Here is a 23499-nt window from a genome sequence, read left to right on the forward strand (position 1 = left end):
CCTATGTACAAGAGACACAGATCGGTCTCCTCTCTCCCTGACATTACACACAGAGCTCCACCTCCCTGCTGTCACCGCCGATCGCGGGTACCTGGCGGACATCGCGGCCGCCAGGCACACGCATCGGCTCCCCAGCGCCGGGCACGTTGTTTCCCCTCTGCACGCCCCCAGCGGCGCGCACAGGGAATGTCAACGAGAGGACGTCCACTCGGCACCCGAGAGCCGCGCTGTGGAAGTCTTTCGTCTATAGTGCGGATCCCAAGTGGTTAATAAACAGACACTCACCTGCTCCACGGTCCAGCGACGCTCCCCCCCCCCCCCCCCTTCTCCGGCCGGCGTCTTCATTCTTAGTGTGAGCACCCGGCCGTGACAGCTTTCGGCTTCACAGCCGGGCACTCACTGCGCATGCGTGAGTGGCGCTGCGCACTGCGATTGGTCAGACGATCGCCTGGGACCTGTCATGTGTCCCAGGCGATCGCCTACAGGGGAGGGGCCGCCGTAGGCGATATGACGCATCGCCTCAGCGGTCCCTCGGTGGAAGGAGGAAGTGGGACAGGAAGTCCCACTCCTCCTGAAGCCCCCACTCCCCCCCCCAGGAGTGGATTAAGCGGAAGTTCCACTTTGGGTGGAACTCCACTTTAAGTAGGCGTATCCTAGGACTCTGCCCAGGCAATCAGCGATGATTACTGAAACAAACCTTTGGGCAGGGGAGTGGGAGGGTTTTGGGGGCACAGTGCTCTGCGCCCTGAGGACAACCTTTTACAAGCCAACTAGAGGCTCAGGCTCTTATCAGGTGCTTGTAAAAAAAATGACAGACCTCATAGAAAGCCATTAGTCCGGCGGGCCGCATGCAAACTAGGGGGGGCGGCGCTCCTTTTGGACCAGACGCCACTGCATATACACACACTAATTTTATATATATATAGCGCCCGGCTCCTGTTGAGCAGGAGCTGATTAAGGGCAGTTTAGCCTCTGTTCCACCTGGGAGTATCCACCATTGTTCGCCTGGAGGGGGGTGTCATTACCACCCCAGGCCAAGGGTGGCAGCAGCAAGGTCAGGGTGTATTGAGTGTCCCCCCTCGGCAGCGAATCAGTGGGAGTGGTTGCTCGCTGTGCATGCTGGGGAGGGGTACCTAAGGGACAGACGCCATTTGTACGGGGGTCTGTCGTCCCACGTGGCAAAGGTGATCCTGTGCTGTCCGTCCTGGAGGGAAGAAGCCACTTGATGAAGGAAGCCAGGGGAGGACCTATCCTGGAGGAGACCATGCAAGAGGCTGGTATCTTGGGAGAAGGCCTGGAAACTTCATCGAAGGACGCACCGTACACCGAGAGGCTCGAGGGTGGTCGCCTGTCAGATTTAAGTTCCACAAAAGTTAATCTGGAGAGTTCCGGGTGCTGAATCCTGCGGCAGGGGATTCCGGACCAAAGTGTCTCCTCATAAAGGAAGGTCTGTGGCAGAGACTGGACTTTACTTTGTGCGCCATTTCGGCCGCTAGGCCAGTGAGAGGGACCTATCCGGGGGAGCAATACGGAGCTCCCGGGCAGGCCGACCCTCTTCGTCCTCCTGATGGCGCTCTTCTCTGACCATCTGGCGGGGAAGGGACATTAGAGCATATTAGTCCAACAAGCTCCGTCTGCTCGCGAGAGTTTGATTAAACGGCATCCACCCAATGAGGGTGAGCGGCGGGAGGACAGATCCGGGGATTATATGAGTACCTGTCTCTGCACATTACTGGAAGGTGGCCAGGCCAAGGTGGAGAGCGCCCCCTGCTGGGAACTCTCTGCAGCACCACAAAGCGTTTGTTTGGAACGGGTTATGTAACCTTGCATGGATATCTGCGCCCCAGATGTTCTTCAAAGGCACACGCCTGGCCTGAAGAGGAAACCCCAGCCGCATTATGGTAGATTATTTTTTTATATTAAAAGATTAAAATGGTTGTGAGGGCAGAAGGTGCATTTTATGCAGAAAGTTACAGTCTGATCCCTGGGCTCCTCCTACAAAGTTACAGTCTCATCCCTGGGCTCCTCCTACAAAGTTACAGTCTCATCCCTGGGCTCCTACTACAAAGTTACAGTCTGATCCCTGGGCTCCTCCTACAAAGTTACAGTCTGATGCCTGGGCTCCTCCTACAAAGTTACAGTCTGATCCCTGGGCTCCTCCTACAAAGTTACAGTCTGATCCCTGGGCTCCTCCTACAAAGTTACAGTCTGATCCCTGGGCTCCTCCTACAAAGTTACAGTCTGATCTCTGGGCTCCTCCTACAAAGTTACAGTCTGATCCCTGGGCTCCTCCAACAAAGTTAGTCTGATCCCTGGGCTCCTCCTACAAAGTTACAGTCTGATCTCTGGGCTCCTCCTACAAAGTTACAGTCTGATCTCTGGGCTCCCCCTACAAAGTTAGTCTGATCTCTGGGCTCCTCCTACAAAGTTACAGTCTCATCCCTAGGCTCCTCCTACAAAGTTACAGTCTCATCCCTGGGCTCCTCCTACAAAGTTACAGTCTCATCCCTAGGCTCCTCCTACAAAGTTACAGTCTCATCCCTAGGCTCCTCCTACAAAGTTACAGTCTCATCCCTGGGCTCCTCCTACAAAGTTACAGTCTGATCCCTTGGCTCCTCCTACAAAGTTACAGTCTGATCCCTTGGCTCCTCCTACAAAGTTACAGTCTGATCCCTGGGCTCCTCCTACAAAGTTAGTCTGATCTCTGGGCTCCTCCTACAAAGTTAGTCTGATCTCTGGGCTCCTCCTACAAAGTAAGTCTGATCTCTGGGCTCCTCCTACAAAGTTACAGTCTGATCTCTGGGCTCCCCCTCTACAAAGTTACAACGTTACAGTCTGATCTCTGGGCTCCTCCTACAATGTTACAGTCTGATCTCTGGGCTCCCCCTCTACAAAGTTACAATGTTACAGTCTGCTCCCTGGGCTCCTCCTACAAAGTTACAGTCTGATCTCTGGGCTCCTCCTACAAAGTTACAGTCTGATCTCTGGGCTCCTCCTACAAAGTTACAGTCTGATCTCTGGGCTCCTCCTACAAAGTTACAATGCAATCTGATCACTGGTGCAGAAGAGACTTAGGAAATGCCTTCTACTGCCTGCAGCAGACTGATGACATCATCCTAGTCTTAGACTGAACCGGTCGTTCATCAGCTGAGAAAGGCTCAATCAAAAAATTGTTCATGACCTTGGAAGAAATGAAAGGGGCCACCAACCTAAAACTGACAGATACCGGACAGGTAAGTCACCTGACAGTCTGGTCCATCTCTTGGGGGGGGGTATACTAGGGAGATCTCTGGACTTCCCACCCACCTACCCTCCCTGCTGGAATAGTCTGTCCATGGATTACATGCCGTACCTGATGTTGCCTCAAACAGCTGATTGGCCTCCAGGTCGGTGAACGTGCTGCAGCAGTTGGGGCATTTGAAGGACGCCCGGTTGGTGGAGTCCCGCTCGTCGGTCTCGATCCTCCGCCTCATGTGGTCCAGCTTGTACTTCACCACGTTGACCAGCAGTCTGTAGTTGATGAAGTAGTAGTTGTGCCTCGTGGTCTTGCCGTCGAAGGCGGTCTCCACCCGCATGCGGCATTTGATGAACTTGTCCATCTTCAGGGTGTTAATGACGGCGCGGAGCTGTTTGCGGTCGAATTTCAGGAGCTCCAGCATGTCCTCCTCTTTCACGCAGGGGTTCCGGATGAGGATGTCCAGGGCCAGCGCGTGCTCCAGCCCGTAGAAGCCGCGCACCACGTACTTAGCCAGGCGCTTCAGCACCGCGGGGACTTCCGTCACAACTCCGGCGTTCGCCATTGTCTTCTGAAATACAAGCAGAGAAAAGGGAACTGAATGAGAAAAACTGGAAACACGCATCGCCATGAATGTGTTTAGAAAGCCCAACATGGAGCGGGGAAGGCAGGGCTGCCATTGGGCCCTGAACAGCCTACCAGAGAGGACCACCAGGCTGTGAAGCATCCAATGAGGCATATACCTCCTCCACTACCATTGAAACATGGAGGGAGGCGGAGTTATGCTTGGAGGCAGTATGGAATGAGGCAGCACTGGGGCCGAGGCTCCCTACTGACCTGATGGGGCCCCATGATGGGGGTAATACCTGCACCCGCCTATTGGCAGGGTGCAGGTATTGGGGGGGGGGGGGGGGTGGAATCTCTGTCCAGCTGTTACTGCCACCATGGTCCAAAATGGGGAGATTTCCTCTTACTTCCTGTAAGTACAGGAAGTGATGGCCCATTTCTCCTACAGAGATACTCCTACTAAAAAAGGAGATAATCCTGTCATGGTGACAACTGCTGCCTCGCATTCATTCTCTGGTGTCACAAGGGATGGCGCCCCCTGTCTCAAAGTGCACCCTGCTCATCAGCGCCCCCTGTGCTCCCCCATGTCTCCAAGTACCTCTGTGTCTCCAAACGCACCTTGGAGTAGGTAGGGAACAGCGGGTACCTGTAGGGGGGTAGAGGAGGGGGGGGGATGTGGGTACCTGCAGGAGAAGGGGGGGTAGGTAGAAAAAGGTGGGTGCCTGTGGGGAGAGGGGGAAAAGGGTGGGTGCCTGTGGGGAGAGGGGGAAAAGGGTGGGTGCCTGTGGGGAGAGGGGGAAAAGGGTGGGTGCCTGTGGGGAGAGGGGGAAAAGGGTGGGTGCCTGTGGGGAGAGGGGGAAAAGGGTGGGTGCCTGTGGGGAGAGGGGGGAAAAGGGTGGGTGCCTGTGGGGAGAGGGGGGAAAAGGGGGGTGCCTGTGGGGAGAGGGGGAAAAGGGTGGGGTGCCTGTGGGAGAGAGGGGGAAAAGGGTGGGTGCCTGTGGGGAGAGGGGGAAAAGGGTGGGTGCCTGTGGGGAGAGGGGGAAAAGGGTGGGTGCCTGTGGGGAGAGGGGAAAAGGGTGGGTGCCTGTGGGGAGAGGGGGAAAAGGGTGGGTGCCTGTGGGGAGAGGGGAAAAGCCGGCGCCTGCGAGGGGAAAGCGGGCACCTGCGAGGGGAAAGCGGGCACCTGCGAGGGGAAAGCGGGCACCTGCGAGGGGAAAGCGCCATCTGGGAGGGGAAAGCGCCATCTGGGAGGGGAAAGCGCCATCTGGGAGGGGAAAGCGGGCACCTGCAAGGGGAAAGCGGGCACCTCCGAGGGGAAAGCGCCATCTGCGAGGGGAAAGCGGCCACCTGCGAGGGGAAAGCGGCCACCTGCGAGGGGAAAGCGGCCACCTGCGAGGGGAAAGCGGCCACCTGCGAGGAGAGGTGGTTATGTTCTGTAGGTGGGGTGGCCATCAAACAGAAGCTGTTGCGGTCTCACCCTGGAGGGAGCCCGGAGCAGCAGTTTCTCCAGGGAAAGTGACACAGCTCAGGCCTTCTCCTCATCATTGGGGTTCACTGTCAGCTGGAGGTAATTTCGGGGTCCCTGTGACTAAAGAATCCCTCCCCAGCACTCACCTCTCACACCGCGTCTCCTTCTTTGAACGCACTGCTCTGCCTGACCGCCCGGCGCACACCAGTGACGTCATTCTAGCAGGCGCCATCTTGGAAGAGGGCGGGCATCCAATCCCCGGCACTCTGAAGTCAGGTCTGCCCATGGAAATGTCGGTGTGATTCCCTCCTGCGAGGCGAACGCTGACACCTCCCTGGGGGGGGCCACCAGACTTTGACCACCAGAGCGGATTACGGGGGTATGCGTTCCAAAGAGGAACGCAACGCGCCGCACTTCCGGTCCCGCGCCCCACCCAGCCTCAGAGGCGGGGATAGTTGTTGGCCTATCACAGGCCAACGGGGCTGCGGTTGTCATAGCGACGGAGGATAGATCCGGGGAGAGGGGCGGGGATGCCGGGCTGACATGGCGGCTCTGGATAGGGTGAAGGTTCTGGTACTGGGGGACTCAGGTGAGGGGGCGCCGGGGGACCCGACCCGTCAGTCCATATACAGGGACTAATATAGTCTCATCATGTATTGTGATCAGAGGCTACAATACATCATTATTAGGGACTAATATAAAGCCAGTCCTTACAGAGACCATCACACAAAGGTATCAGGGACTAATATACAGTATCTCTCAAAAGTGAGTACACCCCTAGGTGAAAATGTCCAAATTGGGCCCAAAGTTTCAATATTTTGTGTGGCTGCCATTATTTTTAACCCTCTTGGGCATGGAGGTCACCAGAGCTTCACAGGTTGCCACTGGAGTCCTCTTCCCCTCCCCCATGATGACATCACAGAGCTGGTGGATGTTGGAGACCTTGCGCTCCTCCACTTTCCGTTTGAGGATGTCCCACAGATGATCAATAGGGTTCAGGTCTGGAGACATGCTTGGCCAGTCCATCACCTTTACCCTCAGCTTCTTTAGCAAGGCAGTGGTGATCTTGGAGGTGTGTTTGGGGTGGTTATCATGTTGGAATACTACCCTGCGGCCCAGTCTCTGAAGGGAGGGGATCATGCTCTGCTTCAGTAGGTCACAGTACATGTTGGCATTCATGGTTCCCCCATGATCTGTAGCCCCCCAGTGTCGGCAGCACTCATACAGCCCCAGACCATGACCCTCCCCCCACCATGCCTGACTGTAGACAAGACACACTTGTCTTTGTCCTCCTCACCTGGCCCCTCCCCCACACACGCCTGACACCATCTGACACCAAATACCTTTATCTTGTCTCATCAGACCACAGGACGTGGTTCCAGTAATCCATGTCCTTAGTCTGCTTGTCTTCAGCAAACTGTTTCTTGTGCATCATCTTTAGAAGAGGCTTCCTCCTGGGACGTCCAATTTGATGCAGTGTGCGGCGTATGGTCTGAGCACTGACAGGCTGACCCCTCCCCCTTCACCCTCTGCAGCAATGCTGGCAGCACTCATACGTCTATTTCCCAAAGACAACCTCTGGATATGACGCTGATCACGTGACCTCAACTTCTTTGGTGGACCATGGCGAGGCGGGGGAGGAGAACCCGTCCTGTTGTACCGCTGGATGGTCCCGGCCCCCGTGCTGCAGCTCAGTTTCAGGGTCTTGGCGATCTTCTTATATCCCAGGCCATCTTTATGTAGAGACACAATTCTTTATATCAGATCCTCAGAGAGTTCTTTGCCATGAGAGGCCATGTTGTCCTTCCAGTGACCAGTATGAGAGAGTGAGAGCGATAACACCAAATTTATCACACCTGAGACCTTGTAACACTAACGAGTCACATGACACCGGGGAGGGAAAATGGCTAATTGGGTCCAATTTGGACATTTTCACTTAGGGGTGTACTCACTTTTGTTGCCAGTGGTTTAGACATTAATGGCTGTGTGTTGAGTTATTTTGAGGGGACGGCAAATTTACACCGATATACAAGCTGTACACTCACTACACAACATTGTAGATACAAAGTGTCATTTCTTCAGTGTTGTCACATGAAAAGATACAAGAAAATACTTACACAAATGTGAGGGGCGTACTTACTTTTGTGAGATACTGTATAACCCACTGCTTACAGGGACTGTAATGCAACACTGTTGTGGACTAATATAACGTTGGTCCTCATAGGGACTGTAATACATTGTTTAGGGCCTGAATATAAAGTTAAATACTACAGGGACCTTAACACATCCTTATCAGGGACTAGTATAAAGTCAGTCCCATCATTTGGAGTCAGTCTGTGGGCAGTCCCTTGCCTGGACTATTACACATTGGCCCAGATTCAGAAAGAATTGCGCTCTATTTGCGGAGGCGCAGGGCAACGATTTTGCCCTACGCCCCCGCAAATATTTTGCACTGCCCTCGATTCACGGAGCAGTAGCTCCGTAAATTGCGAGGGTGCGCCGGCAAAATTGCGAGGGTGCGCCGGCAAAATTGCCCGGCGTAAGCGCGCGCAATGTAAATGATCCCACCGGGGGCGGGAATCATTTAAATTAGGCGCGCTCCCGCGCCAAGGGTAGAGCGCATGCTCCGTCGGGAAACTTTCCAGACGTGCATTGCGGCAAATGACGTCGGCGGACGTCATTTGCTTCAAAGTGAACGTGAATGGCGTCCAGCGCCATTCGCGATTCACTTACGCAAACAACGTAAAATTCGAACGTCGCGACACGGGAACGCCGGGTATAGTTTAGCATTGGCTGCCCCTGCTATTAGAAGGGGCAGCCTTACACTAAACACGCCGTACGGAAACGACGTAACTTGCGTACGCAGGGGGCGCGCAACCTTGTGAATCGGCGTAAGTATGCAATTTGCATACTATACACAGACCACAATGGGAGCGCCCCCTAGCGGTCATCGCAAGAATGCAGCCTAAAATCTGCCTGGCATAAGAGCCTTATGCCACGCAGATTTTAGGCTGCAGTCGGCGTAAAGAGTTCTCTGAATCAGGAGAACTCGTTACGCCGGCGCAAGTCAGCAATTGCGCTGCGTAACTATGGTTACGCAGGCGCAATTGCTTACTGAATCTGGGCCATTATTATCAAAGGCCTGTTTGTACTCGGTTCCTACAGTAACCAAAATACCATCACTTGTCACTGGTAGGGTTGTCCCAATACCACTTTTTTAGGACTGAGTACAAGTACCGATACTTTTTTTCAAGTACTCGCCGATACCGATACTTTTTTTTTCAATGTCATGTGACAGTTTAACAGATGGGGACTGATAGGTGGCACTGACAGGTGGCTGGCACTGATGGGCGGCACTTTTGGGCACTGACTGGTGGCTGGCACTGATAGGTGGCACTTGTGGGCACTGATAGGTGCAGAGTGCAGATGGGTGCAGGTGTTTCGTGGATGCAGGTGGGTAGTGGGTGCAGGTGGGTGGTGGATGCAGGTGGATGCAGGGTGCAGGTGGGTGCAGGTGGGTGGTGGATGCAGGGTGCAGGTGGGTGGTGGATGCAGGGTGCAGGTGGGTGGTGGATGCAGGTGGGTGGTGGATGCAGGTGGGTGGTGGATGCAGGGTGCAGGTGGGTGGTGGATGCAGGTGGGTGGTGGATGCAGGGTGCAGGTGGGTGGTGGATGCAGGGTGCAGGTGGGTGGTGGATGCAGGGTGCAGGTGGGTGGTGGATGCAGGGTGCAGGTGGGTGGTGGATGCAGGTGGGTGGTGGGTGCAGGTGGGTGATGGATGCAGGGTGCAGGTGGGTGGTGGATGCAGGGTGCAGGTGGGTGGTGGATGCAGGGTGCAGGTGGGTGATGGATGCAGGGTGCAGGTGGGTGGTGGGTGCAGGTGGGTGGTGGATGCAGGGTGTAGGTGGGTGATGGATGCAGGGTGCAGGTGGGTGGTAAAATGCAGTGTGAGGTATCACAAGTTAATTAGTTAGTTAGTCTGTGATCAGTCCCGACAAGGACTGCATGAATTAATTCTGCAAACCTGATCTATTGCCGGTCCTCCTTACAAGGACCACAGAGACACTGAATATCTCCTCTCTTCCCAGGAGTGGGGAAATCTTCCCTCGTCCATCTGCTGTGCCAGAACCAGGTGCTGGGGAACCCGTCCTGGACTGTCGGCTGTTCGGTGGATGTGAGGGTAAGTCCCCCGTCTGACAAGTCCTTTACACTCGTGCTTGAGTTTTGTCCTGACGTGAGGAACGAGGTGCTCATTGTAAAGCCGAACTCCAGCTAAAAATAAAAAGATTTGAATGAATTATCCCAAAGAAAGAGATGAATAAGGAAAACGTTTTTTTGCTGCAACATTCACCTTTATTCCAGAGATGTTCCCATGCAGTATTTCCCGAGGCGTCTTTCAGGACAGCACCTTGAGATATCATGATCCTCCCACTCCATCAGGAAACACCTTCTTTCATCCTTTTAAAAAGGAGGCCCCTCCTTGCACTCCTCAGTTTTTGTGTTTCCTCCTCCGGAGGGAGCATCTTCTTGGGAAGGGTCTGATATCTCAGGTGCTGCCTGAAAAAAAAAAACGGACCTTTCCTCTTACCTTTTTTTCAGGGACTGTCCGCTCTCCCGTACCACCCGAGCGGCGGTGATGGTAGTCGGGCTCCTCTCTCTCCCGGTGCTCAGAGGAGCCAGCCTTCGGCGATCGTGAGGTGCCTCGTTTTTTGCGGGGCGTCGCCATTTTGGCGTAGCCTGGTCGCCGGAGAGGCGCGTCATTTCCGGCGCGCCAGGAGGAGGGGTAGGGCGGACGCTGGAGCCTACTTCCGCTTCCTGGTCCGGCGCAGCGGCGCTATTGGAGTCCGGGAAGCGCCGTGGATGCCACAGAGAACGCCGATTCCTGCGATGGAGACTGCAGATGCATCATCGGTGGAGACAGGCACGGGCACCAGCAGGACCTCGGCGGGAAGCAGCAACGTAAGTCTGTTTTTCCCTAGGGGTGAGGGTTCTCTCCTTTTTGGGATTTCTCTCTCGGTCTCTTCACTTTTTTCCCTCCAGTGGCATGGGGGCCTGTCAGGGCACGGGTGGACACCTTTTGTTCCTAAGTGCACCTAGGTGAGGGGGGGGTCATGTTTGTTTATTGAGACCGGGTCTCATGCTGGATCCCCCTATATATTTTTTTCTTCTCTCCCTGTTCCTTTTTTTAGGTCAAACCTGAAAAAAAGAGATGTCCTTCTTGTAAGGAGAAAATGGGGGAAAGTTGGAAGGCAGCAGGATAAGGGGAAAAGACCACAAGGTAAAAGGAACTGGGCAGCGCAGAAAGGTAAAGGAAAGGGAGTCCTTTTCCATCCTCCTGCGCCGGCCAATAAGCCGCAATGACTCGACCCTGAGGGTAGGCGGGAGGTTACAGGGGTTCCTTCCGCAGTGGTCAGCTGTATCAAACAACCAGTACATACTGACCACTCTAGCTCAGGGTTACGCTATAGAATTCTCAGAAACCCCGCCAAAGAGATTTCTGGTCACCCAGGCCCCAAGGGATCCAGTGAAGTACATTGCACTAAAGTCCTCGTTGTTGGAACTCCAACAGCAGGGGGTATTGGTCAGGGTTCCCCTAGTAGAACAGGGCAGAGGGTTCTATTCCCATGTATTCCTAGTAAGGAAACCTACGGGGAAGTTCAGGCTGATATTAAATTTAAAACCCTTAAACAAATGTGTCCTGTACAGGAGATTTAAAATGGATTCAATATTCTCAATCCGGAATCTACTGACACCAGATTGCTACATGGCGTCGATAGACCTGAGGGATGCGTACCTTCATGTACCTATCTCCCCTCAGTCCCAGACGTTTCTCAGACTGGCGGTAGAGATGGGGGGTCAAGTTCAGCACTTCCAGTACTGGGCCCTCCCCTTCGGGCTGTCATCATCACCTCGGATCTTTACAAAGGTGCTGGCCGAAGCCTTAGCCCCGCTACGGCTATAAGGAATAGCAGTCATCCCTTACTTGGACGACCTCCTCTTCTTTGCCCCCTCAGAGGAAAAATTGTTGAGGGATCTTTCTCTGGCACGAACCCATTTGGAATCCCTAGGATGGATTTTAAACCTTCAAAAATCCGCCCTGGTTCCTTCTCAAAAGATTCGTTTTCTGGGATACCAGGTGGATTCGCGGAACCAGAGAATTTTTCTCCCCCCAGAAAAAGCATCCAAGGTCTTGGACACTGTTCGGTTGCTTCAGTCCCATCAGTCTTTGACGGTCAGGCAGGTAATGGCATCCCTAGGAATTTTGACCTCCACCATGCCGGCGGTCCAATGGGCGAGGTTACATTTCAGGCCCCTGCAGGCTTTTCTTTTAAAGACATGGGATCGGAAAACCAGTTCTCTGGACACCCGGGTAAAAATTCCGGCCCGGGTAGTAAGATCCCTTTACTGGTGGAAAAACCAGCGAGTGCTTGCAGAGGGTCTGGAGTGGTCCTTCCCCGTGGGACTAAGGCTCACCACGGATGCCAGCGCCTGGGGATGGGGAGCGCACCTAGAAGAGAAATTTTCACAGGGGAGGTGGTCAAGGGAGGAAGCCTTGCGTTCCTCAAATTGGAGGGAACTAAAGACGGTGGCCCTGGCACTAGTGGAGTTTGCTCCACGTCTCAGAGGCCATCATGTTCAGGTCCTATCGGACAACGCTACAACAGTAGCATACTTGAACAGGCAGGGGGGTACAAGAAGCCCTTCGCTTCTGTCCCTGGCCACAGAGATTCTCTCCTGGGTAGAGAGCAATTTACTCTCCTTGTCAGCCCTACACCTAAAGGGGTCCCTCAATACGGTGGCGGATTTCTTAAGCAGACACCAGATTCGGGAGTCAGAGTGGTCCCTGAATGCGGAGGTCTTCTCAGAGATCACCAGCAGGTGGGGTCTCCCAGAGGTAGACTTATTTGCCTCGAGGGAGAACTCCCAGGTAGGAAAATACTTTTCGCTGAGTCGGGGGGATGGGTCCCTAGGGGTAGACGCTCTGTCGCATCCCTGGGATTTCCGCCTCTGCTTTGCCTTTCCCCCGTTTCAGCTAATTCCCCTAGTTCTGAGGAAAGTTCAGAGAGAAAGTGTGCCAGTCATTCTCATCGCCCCATTCTGGCCCAAGAGGGCATGGTTTGCAACGCTTCTAGCCTTGTCAACCAGGCCTTACTGGCACCTGCCCCTCAGGCAGGACCTCCTAGTTCAGGGTCCAATTACCCACCCAGATGTGGCACGGCTGTCCTTGACCGCGTGGCTTCTGAAAGGGAAATCCTGAGTGGAAAGGGGTTCTCCGACCGCTTGGTTTCCACCTTACTCAACAGCAGGAAGAAAGTAACCCGAGCCATTTACACCAAGGTTTGGAAAGTTTTTTCCTCTTGGTGTAGCTCTTCGAGTCAGGACCCTAGGGAGCTAAAATCCATCCTGGAATTTTTACAGGAGGGGGCTGATAAGGGCTTGGCTGTTAGCACCCTTAAGGTACAGGTATCCGCACTTTCAGTTTTTTTGGAAAGATCTGTAGCCATAGAACCATTGGTGGTGAGATTTTTTAGATCTCTTTTGAGGTCTAGACCACCAAGGTTAAAGGGTTTCCCAAAGTGGGAACTCTCAGTGGTCTTGAGATCTTTGGCAAGCAAGCCTTTTGAACCCTTAGGGGAAGCTTCAGTTAGGAACCTTACCTTTAAAACTTTATTTTTAATCGCTATTACCTCAGCACGTAGGATCAGCGAGTTGCAGGCCCTGTCAGTGAAGGAGCCTTATTTAGGTATATTCTCAGATAGGGTAGTGCTTAAAACTGACCCTAAGTTTTTGCCCAAAGTGGCTTCTAACAGTAATCGTGTACAGGACATTGTACTTCCCACTTTTTGTTCTAACCCTTCGGGTGAAAAAGAGTTATTTTTTCATATGTTGGATGTCAAACGGGTCTTGTTGTATTATTTAGACATAACAAACCCGTTTAGACGCTCGGATTCTTTATTTGTCCTTTTTGGGGGTAACAAAAGGGGTCAGCAGGCATCTAGGGGAACACTAGCTAGATGGCTGAAGCTGGCTATCAGGGAAGCTTATTTACAGTCAGGCCTGACTCCGCCAGAAGGTATCCGTGCCCATTCGACCAGAGCTCTCGCAACTTCCTGGGCAGAAAGAGCTGGTGCCACGCCGGAGCAAATCTGCAGGGCAGCGACGTGGTCAAGTTTCCACACGTTCGTGCGACACTATAGGTTGGACCTCGCCTCAGCTAGTGATCAGGCTTTTGGCAGGAAGGTCCTACAAGCTGTCGTCCCGCCCTAAGGTAGTAAGTCTCTGTGGTCCTCTCAAGGTGCTGTCCTGAAAGACGCCTCGGGAAAATACAAGTTAGGCTTACCGGTAACTTGTTTTCCAGAAGTCTTTCAGGACAGCAACGACCCGCCCTAGTTGTTTGTGATGTACTATGCTGTGACTAACATATATGCTTGTGTGTTCCAGCCGGGGCCGGAGGTTTTCTCTATAACAACTGAGGAGTGCAAGGAGGGGCCTCCTTTTTAAAAGGATGAAAGAAGGTGTTTCCTGATGGAGTGGGAGGATCATGATATCTCAAGGTGCTGTCCTGAAAGACTTCTGGAAAACAAGTTACCGGTAAGCCTAACTTGTATTTTTTATCTGCCACTAGATGTCCTCAGTCTAATAGCCAGTCACCTTACCCACTTCCTCTGCAGTACTTGTTTTCTGCCAATAGATGACCCCAGCCTAATAGCCAGTAGAGATGGGCTCAGGCGTGTTCAGGATCCTAGTCCCAACCCACCTTCCCGATCCCGCCAGGATGGGCTCAGTCGTGTTTGGGTTGGGCCTAGGATCTTGAACACCCCTGAGTCCATCTCTAATAGCCAGTAACCTCCAATCCACATCCTCTGCAGTACTTGTTTTCTGCCACTAGATGTCCTCAGTCTAATAGCCAGCAACCTTCAACCCATCTCATCTGATGTACTTTTATCTGCCACTAGATGTCCTCAGTCTAATAGCCAGTAACCTTCATCCCACTTCCGATGCAGTACTTGTTTTCTGCCACTAGATGTTCCCAGTCTATTAGCCAGTAGAGATGGGCTCAGACGTGTTTGGGATCCTAGTCCCAACCCACCTGCCCGATCCCGCCAGGATGGACTCAGGCGTGTTTGGGTTGGGCCTAGGATCTTGAACACGCCTGAGCCCATCTCTAATAGCCAGTAATCTTCATCTCCCTTCCTCTGCTGTACTTGTTTTCTGCCACTAGATGTCCCCAGTCTAATAGCCAGTAACTTCCAATCCACTTCCTCTGCAGTACTTGTTTTCTGCCACTAGATGTCCTCAGTCTAAAAGCTAGAAACCTCCAATCCACTTCCCCTGCAGTACTTGTTTTCTGCCACTAGATGTCCTCAGTCTAATAGCCAGTAACCTTCATCCCACTTCCGCTGCAGTACTTGTTTTCTGCCACTAGATGACCCCAGCCTAATAGCCAGTAGAGATGGGCTCAGGCGTGTTCAGGATCCTAGTCCCAACCCACCTGCCACATCCCGCCAGGATGGGCTCAGGTGTGTTTGGGTTGGGCCTAGGATCTTGAACACGCCTTAGCCCGTCTCTAATAGCCAGTAATCTTCATCCCCCTTCCGCTGCAGTACTTGTTTTCTGCCACTAGATGACGTCAGCCTAATAGCCAGTAACCTTATCCCACTTCCGCTGCAGTACTTGTTTTCTGCCACTAGATGACCTTAGTCTAATAGCCAGTAACCTCCATCCCACTTCCTCTGCAGTACTTGTTTGCTGCCACTAGATGTCCCCAGTCTAATAGCCAGTAGTTATAGGCTCAGGCGTGTTCAGGATCCTAGTCCCAACCCACCTGCCCGATCCCGCCAGGAAGCTAACACCGCTAATCACAGGTAGCGAGAAATTTACCAGTCTGTGCAGCTGCAGATCGGGAAACAATCTGTCCCTTTTGTGATTAGCGGTGTGCAGAGTCGGCTTCCTGGTGGGATCGGGCAGGTGGATTGGGCCTAGGATCCTGAACACGCCTGAGCCCATCTCTAATAGTCAGTATCCTTCAACCCCCTTCCTCCGCAGTACTTGTTTTCTGCCACTAGATGTCCCCAGTCTAATGGCCAGAAACTTTCAACCCCCTTCCTTTGCAGTCCTTTTTTTCTACCACTAGATGTCCCCAGTCTAATAGTCAGTAACGTTCATCTCACTTCCTCTAGGTCTAAATCACCCTGGGTCCACCTCCAGCCTGTGATTGGACAGTGAAAGGAGAAGCAGCACAGTGATGACCTTGTGTCTCTCACTCTGCTCTCTCTTTCTATCAGAACGCTTCTCATGAGCACATGAACTGATTGGCTGCTTGTGCTGCTTCTTCCTCTCACACTTCAGCCCTGCTGTACGGGGGTTCTAAAAAAAAAAAAGAAGTGATTTACAGTATATCGCAGAGGGTAGCGGCCATGCAAAAAGCCTTAGAGGACCTGGGGGATGAAGTTCCACTTCAAGGTTCGTTTGCGCCAAAGCAGTACCCATCCCTAAACTCCTCCTGAAAATAGCACTTCCTGTGCCTAGGCTCTCCTGTATCCTCAAAGCTTTATATCTGCAGTGTGAGATCATCTAAGGCACCGCTGCCTCTGGCTCCTAGTCTCATGAGATGTGACGATGCCACCACTGTGCTGCTCGCTGTTCTCCTTGCTGGAGGCTCTGACATGAGGAAGCAAAGCCTCTACCAAGATGGCCACCTCCATGCCTATACACGGTGCAGAACTGGGATTGGTAAGACAGTACTGGAGGGGGGGGGCAGCTGTAGGGAGACCACAGACCATACCGGTGACTACTCCTTCACCGTCTGCTGTTGGGTACAGCTTCCAGTTCTGACTGTTCTTCTTCTCTCCTGATTTGTATTCCAGCTCCACGAATACAAGGAGGGGACCCCGGAGGAGAAGACGTTTTTCATCGAACTTTGGGACGTTGGGGGATCGGTCGGGAGCGCCAGCAGCTTAAAGAAGGCCAGAGCCGCCTTCTACAACGGCATCAACGGTGAGACCTCTAACACAACCTCACCGAGTCTGGATTTAACTTTAAATTTAAATTTTTTTTTTAAACCTAAACGGAAAAAACCTGTAAGTGAACAAAACACGTGCATGGGAAACACACACTATAAAGGGCACTTGAAGGTGTGCTTTTAGTCCACCCCCCCCAAAAGAGGTGGGACCTCTACCCTGATCCCTCGGGGCGCGAGGCTCCTAAGGTTTACAATGGTCTGCCTAGCCAGAAGGCCTGGCAGACCCTGTTCTTCTAGGCCAGCCAAAGCCATCCTGTCACATACCTGGTGGGTGAGCCCCAGGGGCGGACTGACAACTCATGGGGCCCCCGGGCAATAGGAGATTATGGGGATCCCCGGGCAACAGGAGATTATGGGGCCTCCAGGCAATAGATTATGGGGCCACACAGTATACACACACAGTATACATACACAGTATAGACTCATACAGTATACATACACAGTATACACACACATACAGTATACATACACACACACACACAGACATACAGTATACATACACACACACAGACATACAGTATACATACACACATACAGTATACATACACGGTATACACACACAGTATACACACACAGTATACACATACAGTATACATACACACACACACATACAGTATACACACAGTATACACACACACATACAGTATACATACATACACACATACGGTATACACACACGGTATACACACACAGTACACACATACAGTATACATACACACACACACAGACACACAGTATACACATACAGTATACATACACAGTATACACACACACACATACAGTATACATACACACACACATACAGTATACATACACGGTATACACACACAGTACACACATACAGTATACATACACATACAGTATACATACACAGTATATACACACACACACATACAGTATACATACATACACACATACAGTATACATACACGGTATACACACACAGTACACACATACAGTATACATACACATACAGTATACATACACACACAGACACACAGTATACACATACAGTATACATACACACACATACAGTATACATACACAGTATACACACACACACACATACAGTATACACACACACACATACAGTATACATACACGGTATACACACACAGTACACACACATACATACATACAGTACACATACACAGTATACACACACACATACAGTATACATACACGGTATACACACATATATACAGTATACGCACACAGTACATACACAGTATACACACACACACACATACAGTATACATACACGGTATATACACCTACAGTATACATACACGGTATACACACACAGACACACAGTATACATACACACATACAATATACACAGACACAGTATAAACACACACATACAGTATACATACACAGTATAGACACACAATATACACACACACAGTATACATACACACATAATACACATACACACACTGAAGGGGCAGCTATAATCTTGTGATTTTTTTTAAAAAAACACTGATTTTTACATACTGTCCCTGGTTTTACTGAGGCTGGCAACCCTGATGGGGCCCTCGGGCAGTGCCTGAATGGTCAGTCCGCCCCTGGTGAGCCTGACGTGTAGAGGAAGGCCTCCTGTACAGCTCCGGCTCGAGGGCAGCTAATGGTGAGACAGCTGGCGCTGGAGCACGGCGGGGTAAGAGTGCCTAGGATCGGTCCCGAACTCTGTGCAGGTAGTAGTCAGGAACTCGCAGGCAGGAAGCCGGACTTGGCTGGTAGCAGGCGGATGAGGTGGCAGACAGGCTGGCAGACTTGGCAGATGACAGGCTGGGATGCGCGACAGGAAGCAGGGTCAGATGAGCCGGGTAGACAACAGACGGGTGGATCAGGTATAACAGCAGGCAGGAGCGTAGTCGGGTCACAGGGAGGCTTTGGCAACAGACAGGCAGATCGGGTACAAGCAGCAGCCAGGAGCATGGTCCGGGAGTAAGCCGGAAAGGTATCAGGTGTCAACACAGGTATCAGGATTTCAGGTAAACGCTGTAGACCAAGCAGCAATTAGCCAGTGCTGAAGCCAAGTTTAAATAGGCCGCCTGGCGCCAGTTCTGGTGACAGGTGCGCGCTCGCGCATGTGCGTTCACTGCGCCCATGGCTGTTCTGTCTATTCTTTGTTGGCGCCTGCGCACTGGTGTGCGCCTGAGAGCGTCAGCTGTACCCTGCAGACGACTTCCCTGACACATCTATTGAATACTTGGCCAAGGAGCTCTCTCAAAGAGAGACTTTGGATGTCACGGTAAGCCCGTGGACTCGCACCCTTCATCTTAGTGAGAAAAAAAAAAAGTAGTAACAAAAAGTAGGAGAAAAATAAATAGAAAATAAAAAAAGAGGCCGTGCAGATTGTGTACTGGCCAGGCCCTAAATTTCAGCTTTAATTATGTGGTTTCAGGTATCCTCCTCGTCCATGATCTCACCAACAAGAAGTCATCTCAGAATCTGCACCGCTGGCTGCTGGAGTCTCTCAACAAAGATCTACAGCCGACGGGTGTGCTGGTGACTGGTGGGTGAGTATTCCCCCCGTACTACCAGACCTGCGATATCTTATTTTCTATCCCAACCCCCAACATGACACATCCAGAGTTTGCAGACCGGAGTCCACCCAAAACTCTGATCAACGCTGGAGAGTTCTTAAACTCTGATGTTTGGCTATCCAGCAGGGGCTTTTTTTTAGCAACCAATGAAAGCCTGCAGTTACGACATTACTTCTGCCAGGTAACATGGGCTCACCTAAAGCGCAGAGTCTAAATGGCACCTTGGTCTTTACCATGGCACCCTACAGGGGGCGATGGGCCGGTTACCCTTGTGGCCACCAGGTTGCTTTCTGAAAAATTGCCACCATGTTGCGGCCCTAGGGATCACCCCACTGATGGCTATTGGGCTGCGATGAATGGTAACAGGCAGATTGGTCAGATTCTGGTTGAGGCCGTCGGCAGGCAAGGATAGTCAATAACAGGCATAGGAATAGGGATAGGAAACGCCGGCAGGCTGATACAAGAGTCTGAATTCAGCAGCAGGGAAGGCAAAATCTGTGTAGCTACACTTAGGAAACTGGGACCAGACTGTTTATGCAAAAACCCAGTGACAGGATACTTGACTAATCAACCTAACTAACAACTAACTATTTACAATATATACACAGAATAGCAGGAGAAAACTGGAGGTGCAGGGAGTAGTTGGGAAGGGGATCCAAAACTGGAACCAGAAACAAGGCAGCAGGGCACAGGGCAGGGGCAGGATAATGGCTAGCAGTTTCTGTTATCAAGCGAAACACTGAAGCGAGAGGCACGAGTAGCGGAGGACCTAAATACTCTCCCAGCAGCCAGCATTGGGTGGAAACTACTTAATGGGATCTGACGGCTGCTGGTAGACACCCACTGGTGGATCCCAGAACTCCAACGTTCCACTCTGGGAAGCACAGTGCCACCAGCAGGTGATCCAGATCCTGACAACTAGTCAGGCTAAGCATTCTAGCAAGGTAGCTGTCAAGAAGTGACAGCTCCAGCCACCATAAGGAAAGGAGGTTAAATTCCTTTCCTAACCCATCCCTAGGTACAGGAATGTATGGAGGTTATTTAGCAGAGGACCTAAATACCCTCCCAGCAGCCAGCATTAGGTGGAAACTAATTACTGGGATCTGCTGGCTGCTGGTAGACACACACTGGTGGACCCCAGAACTCCAACCTTCCACTCTGGGAAGCACAGTGCCATCAGCAGGTGATCCAGGTCCTGACAACAAGTCAGGCTAAGCACTCTAGCAAGGTAGCTGTCAAGAAGTCACAGTACAGGCCACCATAATGGAAGGAGTTGAAATACCTTTTCTGACTCGCGCACCCATCCCTAGGTACGGGAATGCATTGTGAGTAGTTAGCGGAGGACCTAAATACCCTCCCAGCAGCCAGCATCAGGTGGAAACTAATTACAGGCAGTCTCTGGGTTACAAACAAGAGATGGGGTCTGTCGATTTGTTCTTAAGTCGAATTTGTGTTGGAACAGGTACATTTTCTAAGCCAAAAAAATAAATGTTTTATTTTATTTTGGATAGCATAAGGGAGGGTTAACACCCCTGTATCATTTGTTTTGCTGTCTGTGCCCCTGTTCAGATGATTTCATCTCACTTTCTGTCCCTATGACAATTGGATTTTGAACATTTTGGGGTGTTGTGGAAACAAGGCTTGGTGATAAAGCTTCGGTGGAGACACATTTTTCCAATGATAACTCTTACAGGAGTGAATTTCCCTACCTAGGGGTAGATTTTCTCTCACTTCCTGTTGTCTCCCTCCGGTTGTAAGTAGGAGTCGTTTGTACGTCGGATGTTTGTAACCCGGGGAACGCCTGTACTGGGATGTGTTGGCTGCTGGTGGACACCACTAGATACCTGCTGGTGGACACTGGAACTACAACCTTTTACTCTGGGAAGCACAGTGCCACCAGCAGGTGATCCAGGTCATGACAACAAGTCAGGCTAAGCACTCTAGCAAGGTAGCTGTCAAGAAGTCACAGCACAGGCCACCATAATGGAAGGAGTTGAAATACCTTTTCTGACTCGCGCACCCATCCCTAGGTGCATTGAGAGTATTTAGTGGAGGACCTAAATACCCTCGCAGCAGCCAGCATTAGGGGGAAAATGATTACTGCTGGTTGACACCCGCTGGTGAACACTGGAACTCCAGCTTTCCCCTGTGGAAAGCACGGTGCCACCAGCAGGTGATCCAGGTCCTGACAAGTCAAGCTAAGCACACTAGCAATGTAGCTGTCAAGAAGTTGCAGCATCGGCCACCATAAGGGAAGGCTTTTAAATACACATACCTTTCCTGACCCATGCACCCATTCCTAGGTACAGGAATGCATGGAGGGTATTTAGCAGAGGACCTAAATACCCTCCCAGCATCCAGCATCAGGTGAAAACTGATTATTGCTGGCTGCTGGGAGACACCCGCTGGTGGACACTGCAACTCCAGCTTTCCACTGTGGAAAGCACAGTGCCATCAGTAGGTGATCCAGATCCTGACAACAAGCCAGGCTAGGCACACTAGCAAGGTAGCTGTCAAGAAGGGAAGCTAGATAAAATACCTTTCCTGACCCACGCACCTATCCATAGGTACAGGAATACATGGAGGGTATTTCGCAAAGGACCTAAATACCCTCCCAGCATCAGGTGGAAACTGATTACTACTGGCTGCTGGGAGGGTATTTAGGTCCTATATCTAGACGCTACGCCGCCGCAACTTACGGAGCAAGTGCTTTGAGAATACTGCACTTGCCCGTCTAATTTGCGGAGGCGTAACATAAATCGGATACGTTACGCCCGCCTATAGATACGCCGCTGTACGAGAATCTGGCCCATTATTTGTAAATTGTTGTCCGGCATGCTATAATGATGGAAGGTTGACTCACCCCAACTAATAACTCCTCACATACGTATTACATGTGATAAACTGACACACTGTAGACGAGTATAGACCATATAGTGTGACATTGCTCCGAAATGGGAAACTTATACACGTCATGTGGATGGCAGCATGATTCCTTGTGCAGAAGGCAGCGTCTCATCAGAAATATACATGTGTCTGCCATCCGATGTACCAGCAAGAGGCGTGATCCGTTCATAGATATAATTATGTTGGGGAAGTGAAAAGTCCGTATGTTGCAGAAGAACTTAATAGAAACATATCTGATATTCAGCTTCAGATTTACTGGGTAATGACGTATAGCCTTCCATCCGGTAGACGTATTGAGGGTTTTAAGATAGTAAAATCGCTTATGGACCGCGCGTCAGAGAAAACGGCCAGCTCGTATAATAGGCCATTTTTTTTCTGGTGGCATTCACAAATTCAAAGGCCCAGCGCTGATATGCACAACAGATTCAGGTAGTTCTTATTTTCACCCCATTCACAATGTGGTATTACGACTTGCGACAGATTCAAGAATTACTACCAGTTTGTAGATAAGCTGGCATACAGAGACAGGCCAGAGTGCTTAGAGCGGTGCTATGTAGTGAAGAGCAGGGCATGTTTGTATGCGCCACTCCTACCAGCAAAACACACCTGTCACTGGTTACTACTACACTATTGACGGCATCCTAGCAACCAATGATACTGTTCAGCCACCAGCATCCTAGCAACCAATAATGCTGTGCAGCCAACAGCATCCTAGCAACCAATAATGTTGTGCAGCCAACCGCGTCCTAGCAACCAGTAACGCTGTGCAGCCAACAGCGTCCTAGCAACCAGTAACGCTGTGCAGCCAACAGCGTCCTAGCAACCAGTAACACTGTGCAGCCAACAGCATCCTAGCAACCAGTAACACTGTGCAGCCAATAGTGTCCTAGCAACCAGTAACGCTGTGCAGCCAACAGCGTCCTAGCAACCTGTAATGCTGTGCAGCCAACAGTGTCCTAGCAACCAATGATACTCTGCAACTGACAGCATCCCAGCTACCTATGTCATGGTGTAGTCAACAGAGTCCTAGTAACAACTGATGCTGCCCCCCCCCCAAGAAAAATGAACATTCACAAAGGATGGAATGTCCAGTATGGACAGGCAAGAGCATCCTAGCAACCAGTTATGCTGTGCAGCTGTCAGCTTTTTAGCAGCCAATGATGCTGCCTAACCAACAGCATCCTAGCAAACACTAATATTGTGTGGGCCCCAGGGATAAACAGGCACTGAGGATGGAGTGTCCAGTATAGACAGCCAAGAGCATCCTAGGAACCAGTGATGCTATACAGCTGGCAGTGTCCTAGCAACCGATGATGCTATGCAACCAACAGCATCCTAGAAAGGAATGACGCTGTGATGCCACCTGCATCTTAGAAACCAATAACCCGATATAGCTAAAAAATGTGTCCTAGCAGCCACTGACGATGTGTGGCCCTAGGATTGAGGATGAACTAAATACCCTCCCAGCCGCCAACATCAAGTGGAAACTGCTGGGAAACACCCGCTGGTTTGACCTCTAAACTCCCAACTTTCCACTCCTGGGAAGCACAGTGCCACCATCAGGTGATCCAGGTAGTGACAGCAAGTCAGGCTAAGCACTCTAGCAAGGTAGCTGTCAATAAGTCACAGCACCGGCCACCATAAGGAAAGGAGTTTAAATACCTTTCCTGACCCATGCATGGAGGTTATTTAGCAGAGGACCTAAATACCCTCCCAGCATCCAGCATCAGGTGGAAACTGATTATTG

General features: G+C 51.4%; 2 protein-coding genes across 2 annotated transcripts in view; one reads left to right on the top strand and one right to left on the bottom strand.

Annotated features, from left to right (window-relative positions):
• The window catches only part of GTF2E1 (general transcription factor IIE subunit 1), a 36043-nt gene extending 30515 nt beyond the window's left edge, over nt 1-5528 (bottom strand). The window contains exons 1-2 of the mRNA XM_040339198.1: nt 5417-5528; nt 3353-3806 (exon numbers count right to left, since the gene is read on the bottom strand). Coding sequence (XP_040195132.1) covers nt 3353-3800 — 448 coding nt within the window. The 5' untranslated portion in view covers nt 3801-3806; nt 5417-5528. The remainder of the gene's footprint in view (nt 1-3352; nt 3807-5416) is intronic.
• Nucleotides 5529-5755: 227 nt separating this feature from the next.
• Nucleotides 5756-23499, top strand: part of RABL3 (RAB, member of RAS oncogene family like 3) — a 36486-nt gene continuing 18742 nt past the window's right edge. Inside the window, exons 1-4 of the mRNA XM_040339199.1 lie at nt 5756-5859; nt 9359-9450; nt 16139-16268; nt 18704-18818. Of these exons, the coding sequence (XP_040195133.1) occupies nt 5814-5859; nt 9359-9450; nt 16139-16268; nt 18704-18818 (383 nt within the window). The 5' untranslated portion in view covers nt 5756-5813. The remainder of the gene's footprint in view (nt 5860-9358; nt 9451-16138; nt 16269-18703; nt 18819-23499) is intronic.

Source organism: Rana temporaria, chromosome 2, assembly GCF_905171775.1.
Source record: "Rana temporaria chromosome 2, aRanTem1.1, whole genome shotgun sequence".
NCBI classification, from domain to species: domain Eukaryota; kingdom Metazoa; phylum Chordata; class Amphibia; order Anura; family Ranidae; genus Rana; species Rana temporaria.